At 53.0% G+C, this 8,566-nt stretch overlaps 1 protein-coding gene across 1 annotated transcript; it reads left to right on the top strand.

Annotated features, from left to right (window-relative positions):
• Positions 1 to 1,523: 1,523 nt before the first annotated feature.
• On the top strand, positions 1,524 to 6,560 carry PV07_03807 (uncharacterized protein; the record flags this gene model as incomplete). Its single annotated transcript, XM_016390561.1, has 10 exons — positions 1,524 to 2,316; positions 2,379 to 2,508; positions 2,582 to 2,740; positions 2,813 to 2,929; positions 3,036 to 3,601; positions 4,411 to 4,485; positions 4,578 to 4,756; positions 4,829 to 5,670; positions 5,776 to 5,816; positions 5,992 to 6,560. The coding sequence occupies 10 exons, from the start codon at positions 1,524 to 1,526 to the stop codon at positions 6,558 to 6,560; spliced, it is 3,471 nt and encodes a 1,156-aa protein (XP_016252463.1).
• Positions 6,561 to 8,566: the final 2,006 nt, after the last annotated feature.

The following is an 8,566-nucleotide window of genomic DNA, read 5'->3' as shown; positions in this document are numbered from 1 at the left end:
ATAGGGTCGAACTCCCAGGTCGAGAAATCCTTATCCGTGGTAAGTCTCTGCAGTTTTTCCCCCTTGGTGCGAAGCTTTTTGAGGTCTTCGATGGGGATTTCATCGCCAGAGACCCAGGCCACCTTCAAGTCCAGGCCTTTGCGCGCAATGATTTCCTTGACATGCTTGGTTAGGAGCTCAGTGCCTGAGGCACCGGCGTTGGCGGCGAGTTTGATCTTCTTGGCCGCCAAGTGCTCCAAAGCGGGCTCGAGCGATTGAAGAAAGATCGTTTCATAGCCGGGCGCTGTCGGGTCTTGTATTTTCTCCACCCCTCGAGTGGTCATGTTATATTCACTCATCCAGTCGCCGAAGATAACGTCTACATCCTCATTTTGTGCCATGCGTGCTAAAACTCCATGTTGATCTGTGATTCCACCTTCGCACCCCCCAATACGGACGGCGCGATTTTGAATAGACGGCATTGGTGTACAGAGAGTAATATAAAAAAAAATTTGGGTTGAAATGATGTTGTCTTGCTTGGGGAATCAGAAAATGGAGGCAAAAGGGTATCTGGATCTGTCGCGACAGGAGTAAGTCTGAACCTTTTTATAAGCTTCTTCACAAGCCGTGATTGATCATGCTCCTCCGCGATCCGGAAACTCCAATCCAGAGAAGGCCTGAAGGTTGAACCGAGCGCCAACCGCACAACCCTGGTGTGCGTTCGACAGATGGAAACCCAAAGATTTCCCGCCGCAAAGCTCATATTCCGTCGTCCTACTACTGACAAATACTGCAGTGGTAAGACGCGAGACCTCGGAGGTTTCGATATCCGAGCATGGAGACGCCAACCCCGAGAATCAGGAGTCTGCCAATGAGCTTGGCTGCACAAGCCTTTACGGCGCGAACTATGGAGAACGGAGAATGGATGGCGGAAAGTGGATAGAAGCTGGAGTATACAAGCCGGAGCAAGTGGGGAATCGATGGACCATGAGTCCCCCGCATACGCAGCCGAGGGTCTTGACATCAGTTCTCTTGGGTACTGCAAAGTGTAGCGCTATTGTACCCTACTGTGCTACTCCCTCCTGAAAACAGATACCGCTTTGGTGGTCCCAAACGCCATTGGAAGTTGTCATATCATGGAAAGAACCGGGCTCAACCTCGACTTCGCTCGGGTACCCCCCTTGAACGCTGTGACTAATCCATTGAATACCAGCCGAAACGAGCCCTCGGGCTCTGGACGAAGCAGGACTCGGCGGCATACATCCGATCATGATATATTTCTAGCATGCAATAGATGCAAACAGAAGAAGGTCAAGGTACGATGCAGTCGCGTTGATAGAACATATCTACCATTCGTCGCGGCCATATCCGAGGCTGACTTGTTCTCGACCATGAATGGGGTACTAGTGTCAACGAGATAATCCTCACTCCTGTGCCCGATGCACTAAGCTCGGTCTAGCATGCTCTGTTCGTGAGGAGGATGGGAGGAAACTGTAATCACCCTGTAACCACGTGTCAGGGGACCGGGTTAAGCCCGGCTCTGGATGTCGATAGAGAGGGATTTGCTCACCAGGAAACACAGGAATTCTTCCCGACATTATACCATCAAGTTAGAGCGCCGAATTCGTCAGCTTGAGGCCGAGCTACAGAAGAACAACTTGGAAGTGCCGCCAGGGGAATCAAGAGAAGAGGTGCTCGAAGCTGTCTTGCAAGAATCAGGAACGTCACAACATGAGTCTCAACAGTCCCTGCTGGGGCAAGGCCAGAAGCCTCGAGGACGATTTCACAGTCTTATTGACAGACTGTGTGCGGCCGAGCCCCGGCTGTGTACCGATAGAGCAGGGCGCCTACACTTTTACGGGCCTTCGTCAAGTTTACACACGGCCGAGAGCATCTCGTCATGGTTCACCTTCACGGACGCAATCTATACAGAGACGCCGCATCAAACTGCTCGGGAGCTACCTGTGCAGCTCCAAGAACATCTTTTAGACCAGTACTGGAAATTCCAACACGGAGTTATTCAGGTGGTCAACCGTGAGGCCTTTCTGAACGACATGAAGGTAGGTCGCTGCCAATACTACAGCAAAGCACTGCTCTACGCCATCTTCGCCTCAGCTGCCAGGGTATCAGACTATCCCGAGATTCGGGCACTGGTCGTACCACCAGAAGCTGGCAGCCTCCGTTTTGAGGAGCCCTATCTATTCAAGAAAGCGTCTACCCTGGTCGAGGAGGAGCTCCGCCACGATGCTAGCGTGACAACGGTGCAGGCCTTGGCCCTATTGAGTGTCCTATGCTGCTGCTACGCCGGCTCCGATGGCAGAGGGTGGATGGATTCGGGTCCGTATGCCTTTCTGCGCCCTACTGAGTCCTCCTGAGGTGGCAAGCACTTACTTCCGCAGGGCGTGCTGTCCGTCTCGCATTCGAATTCGGATTGAATCAAGAGCTCTCGTCTATTGGACCGAATAGTCTTCGCAGAGTCGACAGCAGTGTGCTTAGGACAACATTCTGGGGCTGTTTTACTCTGGATAGGTAAGCACTCGACTGTCTCCTGCGGTCTGCAGGCTCTCAAGCGTTTGAGATTGACTAAAATTGCAACGAACAGGCTATGGGCTACCTACCTGGGTCGACCGTACTTGATACGGCTAGACGTCGTGACGCTTCCCCGCCCTGATGCTTCACCCGGAGTGCATACCTGGGACGAGATAATTGCCGGTGCTTGGACTGACCTCCTTGACATCATTGGCCGTATATGCGACTCCATGTGCGTGCACCGTACCTTTGGGGCTCATAGGATTCTGTTCTGTACGCGCAGTTGCTAACAGCTTCACCTCAGAAACCACAAGCTTTCACAGCCCTTGGTCATGCGCCAGGAACTCTGTAACTGGCGTCTGAATTTGGATCCTGTCCTCCGCTACCTGCCCCAGTCACCACCGGCAGTTCATGTTCTGCAGTAAGTATCCACAGAGCTCCTGCTTGCGAGCCCGTTTGGACCTAGTGCGTCTTGAAGACTGAAACACCCTCCGGGCAATGAAAGAGACTATACTGACTGCACGAAGTCTCCACTACCACAGTGCGGTCATTCTGGAAAGACTCTCAGAAGGGCGCTTCGGCGTGGAAACGTCGAGCGCAGCTTCGGACAGCACCAGTGCTCGGACCATTTATACCGACCATGCACTGCAACTGGCTGCTATTACACAGGATTACAGAGCGAACCACGGCAGTGCCCGAACCATGATAGGGAACTCGCTCTACAATATCACGATTGCGGTCATCGTCCTGATTGCAAACTGGGCCGAGGGAGGAACGACGGACGAGAACCAGTACATCGAACGTGTCGACTCTTGTGTGCGCAGCATCAAGGAGATGGAAACCTCGTTCGCATCCGCTCGAACGCTATCCAACATCGTCCTCTCCCTGATGCGTCGGTGCAATTTCCCGCCTCTGCCATCACAACGACAGAAAGAGTGGAGCGAGGAAGATGAAGGGTTGCTGTCCCGGCTACGCCTGTCTCTGCCGATATTGTCGCCGGACTTCATGCCTGCTCTATACGACGACCAAGGCCTTTTCTCGGCGACGTTTGATTCCGAGGGACTCGAGTCCAGTGGCCCTTTCTGGCTCTTTGGTGATTCGGGAATTTAGAATGCAGGTCTCTTCTTCTCATACGGCTGAGCTTGTCTATTTTCATGTGCTTCTGACAGTCAAATGAACCAAGTGTTCTGGAATTCATCGTAATCCTTTCGTCTGGACTCTTAAGCAGATAACAGCTCATTCATTTGCCACATCATCTCATGGCGATGGTGTTTAAGCTACATCGCAGCGTAGAAATATGAGACGCAGGATAGGAAGTATTCTCTGTCCGAAATGGTCTCGCGAAGTTGTTCTAGCCCTCGATAGATTTGGACTGCTGCGGAGGAGACGGAAGCCAGCTTGGTCTACTACGCTAGTATTGGGGTCGTCTCAGTCCCGGCGGTCCAAACCTCCGAAACCTCGGGGCTTCCAAGAATCGACTCTCCATGTTGACGGATGCAGTCAGTGGGGTTGGAGAATGAATGGCAACCCTGAGACATGGTAGAGCGGGTTGCAAGAGAAGCGACCATGCGAAGCTTGAACAACTTGGAGAAACAAAGATCGCCAGATCTCCACTTCAGACCTTTACATGAGCGTCGTGGCATCCTGTCTCCTAATAAACGTCCCTTTCTTCTCAGTAATCTGATTGCCCTCAGCACAGATTGATATCGCCGCCTTATTTTGTAGCTGACATTAACCCACTTGCCACGCCCTTCCGCTGCCTGCCATGATTGTAAAAAATTCGAGATGGGACCAGCGAGGCAAGCGGCCCGCGAGAATAGCCAACGTCTCGGGTGCCAGAAGTTCGTCTATCTCAGATCTTTGTTTGTGTCGACGCCGGTAGAGAGGCTAACGTTCCGTCAGCCGATCCCGGCTATCATATGCGTCGACAAGCTGAATGGGGCGATGTTGATTTCTTGACCGGCGACTACCTTGCGGGTGAGTGCTGATACAGGTCATGATCATGACTTCATCTCCTCGGTCCTTGTTCAGACGTGGGACTGATGGTTATGCGCCTGATGCGAGGACAGAGATCAATCTCCCCGAGAACAAAAAAGGAATGGATGCCGGTGTGCACGAGGGCTGGGAACCGACTTGCTGGGACGGGTTTGTGCAGACCATTGATCTGATCGCCCAGAAAGAGCTGAAAGTCATTGTCAACGGAGGAGCTCTAAACCCTGCCGGGCTTGCAGCCAAAGTCCAACAACTTGTACGACTCTCCCACGTCCACTGCTACGTTGTTTTTTCCTCAGACATTGGGAGTTATCTAATCAGGTCTCAGGTCAACGAGAAAGGCTTCTCCCTCAAGGTAGCCTACCTTTCTGGTGACGATCTGACCCAGGAAACAAAGGACCAAATATCCAAGACGGGTCAAATTCCAGCCCATCTTGATTCCAATAACCCCGACGTCAAGGTCGAAAAGCTGGCTGTCGCATTACAGGACTACCAATCTAGACCAGTGATCACCTCACATGCATACCTTGGGGCGAGAGGGATTGTGGGGGCTTTAGACGGCGGCGCAGATATCGTCATCGCCGGCCGAGTCGCTGACGCTTCTCCCGTTATCGCTGCCGCCTGGTATTGGCATCAGTGGAAGCCGACAGACTACGACCAACTGGCGAGTGCACTTATCGCCGGTCATCTGATCGAATGCTCCGCGTACACGACCGGCGCCAACTTTGCCGGGTTCGATCAGTTCGATTTGGATCTCTTTGTGGACCTTCCCTTTGGTATCGCCGAGGTGGCCAACGACGGTACGTCCGTGATCACCAAACATGAACACACCCAGAAAGGGATCGTAAACGCGGACACCATCAAATGCCAGTTTCTCTACGAGATCCAAGGCGCCATCTACCTGAACAGCGATGTTTCCGCCGACACCACCAACATCGTGATCACGGACGTGGGCAAAAACCGGGTGCAAATGTCGGGGATCAAGGGCTACCCGCCGCCTCCGACGACGAAACTGGCAGTCTTCTATGATGCAGGGTATCAATGCCAGCTCTTGGCCAACGCGGCTGGGTACGCTACAGAGAAGAAATGGCAGTTATTCGAGAAGCAGATGCGCTTTTTCCTCAACGAGAAAGGCGTTCTGGACCAGTTTGACCACCTCGAGTTCCAGATGTGAGCCAATCCTCTCCTTTCCTTTTGCGGTCCTTTCGCTTCTCTCCACGCATGGCTCGTTTCTTCAAACCCTCAGCGCTGACCTACATTTTCACCTCTCCAAAGTGTGGGCGTACCGGAGCCCAATCCTCGAAGCCAGCTCCGCAGTACGACCTATTGTCGTGTCTTTGCACAAGCCCCAACCGAAGAGGCCGTTGCCCAGATATTCCCAGCTTGGGCGGACCACATAATGCAGCATTTTCACGGCAAGTACCGCCCAACCTTGAGCTGAATCTCGTTCAACTGTTGCCGTTGTCGAATCCATTCTGATATTGGTCCCAGGGTTACATTGGTCGCTCGACTACCGCACTGCTCACCCCAAGCCATACATATCTTTCTATCCCGGCCTGTACGATCAGACCGCGCTCAAGGAAGCAGCACACATTCTGGGCCCAGACGGAAAAGTCGCCCAGACGATCGACGCGAAATTGCCGACCGAGTTCTACCGTCTGGAGCGAAGGATCAACTTCGACGCCGAACAATGCACTCTGCGCAATCCTCAGGGACCCACTCGAACCGTAACTCTGGGCGATATCGCCTACGGTCGATCCGGCGACAAGGGCGCAAACTGCAACTTCGGCATCTACCCCCGGAACCCGGCGCATTGGGCCTGGTTCCGCGGGTACATGTCGCGGGCGAAGCTGCAGGAGCTGATCGGCGACGACTGGCGAGACACGTACTTTATCGAGAGGATGGAATTCCCCGAGATCAAGGCCGTGCACTTTGTGGTGTACGGCATTCTCGGTCGCGGCGTGTTGGCGAGCACCCTGCTCGATTCCCTGGGCAAAGCATTTGCGGACTACATCCGGGCGAAAACAATCGAGGTCCCGGTGGAAATCTTGGAGCTGTGAAAGAAAAGGGGGGGATCTAGCTAGCTGTCAAGAGTTTTGCATTGTGCGAGGGACTGGCTGTATGTTTCAGTGGCGACGACCACCTCAAGCAACTCAACGTATGTTACTTCATCTTGGCCCAAGAGAACAACTACTGTGGGCAGCCATCTACTTTCGCCGTCATTTCCTTTCCCTTTTTGGGGACCCAGTGGGACAGTTGATTACAGTGAGAAGCTGGTCGAATTGACGTTCTTTCTTTCAGTAGCTTCGGAGAATTGCACCTCCGGCCGTTGCAGTCGGTGTTCAAATACCGAGGCGGATACGGCAGAGATGCAGGTGTAATATTCCAGCTTGCTGCCAGGCAGACCTCCTTCCTTACAGAAGGTGGCAAGCAAGAAGCTAAGGGTGAACTGTCTACTTTGCTCGGTGTCATCCTTTGGAACGACAACTAGCCAACCCATGGTATCTTTCCACATTGAATGGCATGCACAGGATATCTAAATTCAAGAACTCGCTCCAGGCTTTGAAGAGGTGCAACAGTTGGTATTGCTGTACTTCAACATTGCGAGATCCAGATGCACAGATTCCCTTTGATATTTTTTTCCAAGCCCACGCTTTGGTGATCTTGAGCCGTGTCCCTATCTTTCCTTGACGCTTTCTTTCGCCTTGATTCGAGCCTCCGACCGGCTTTCGCAGTGAACTCATGGCCTTCCTCATTGTATTAAGATTTGGAAATCGGCCTTTTTCTCTGCAACCCTTCCGCAGGTCCTGGTCCTTGCACTGTCCCTAGACGAGTCCCTGGTGTTGTATTTTCCCCTCCTGGTGCTGGTGACGATTCGATATCAACATTCGCTCCCTGGCAGAATGCAATTGCTTGGAGAATAGTACGCAACAGTACCCTCAGTATGGGTACGACGACTTCCAGCATGCCAGTGGCCAAGACGAAGACTACGATGAGGGTTTGGAGCAAGTAGCGGCGACGATAACGATGGTATGCCCTTGCCAGTTGCGCAAGGTTGCGTAAAAATAAATTCTCCAGATTTGCTTTGTACTCGTCCCAGATACGACAACTTCGCGACAGGACCCATGCACCTTGAACAAGAGCCGTCAAATTCGACGCGATATTTGCACCTCTAGCCCCTCTTGCACCACAAAGAACGTGGTATGGTGCTTCAACGGTCTTCCTGGGTGGAGCAGCTCAAAATGATATCGCCGTAGCAGCCGTGGGAGCAATTTGTTCATCTCCAGCAGCGCGAGATTCCGGCCCAGACAGAGGTGGCTCCCGCCCCCGAACTGTATGGGTGTTTCATCAGTCAATGCCGAAATAAGGAACTCATGAAGCAGAGAGTTTGGGGTTTAGACGGGACCGGGACAGGCGTACCTGATACATATGTCGGTGCATCTCCTTCGCATTCGGTTCAAGCCAGCGCTCCGGACGGTAGTCTTCTGCATGGAGGCCAAAGACAGTCTTGTCTCGGTGTAAGACCCAGCCATTCACCGCGACTTCGGTTCCGCCAGGATAGAAAGTGCCGTCAATCTGCATACCCTCGGGTGGTAACTTGCGGTAGATGTTTAGGCCTACGGCAGGGCGGAGCCGCATCGCCTCATGAAGGCATGCTTGGAAGTACGGCAGGTCCTGCGCCTCGGCGTAGCTAACGGGGTCGGAGAGTTTCCCTGAAGTAGTGGCTGCATCGATCTCTGAGAGGAGCGTCTGGTAGCTGGACGGGGAGTTGAGGAGGAGATAGAAGAAGGACTGCATAGTAGACGCGGTCGAGTCGGAGCCAGCACCGCTAAATCGTGATTAGAAAAGATCTCTGGGATCGTTCTGGAAGAATGGACAGAGCTGGGGGACGGTGGTGCCGGACAATAGCTGCTTCTTGAAGGCAAAGCACTTACATTGCTCCGTGAGCCACGGAAAACACGTCGGCCTCGGTGAACTTGTCAGGAGACCGAAGGTGCCCCTGCAAGAACAGGGCCAACAAGTCGTCTTTCCCAGTGGCTGATTTGCCATTATCGTCCAGTTTTTT

The sequence above is a fragment of the Cladophialophora immunda genome (assembly GCF_000835495.1).
Source record: "Cladophialophora immunda strain CBS 83496 unplaced genomic scaffold supercont1.2, whole genome shotgun sequence".
Taxonomy (NCBI): domain Eukaryota; kingdom Fungi; phylum Ascomycota; class Eurotiomycetes; order Chaetothyriales; family Herpotrichiellaceae; genus Cladophialophora; species Cladophialophora immunda.
The sequence above is the reverse complement of the archived record's forward strand: the minus strand, read 5'-3'. Positions and strand labels throughout refer to the sequence as shown.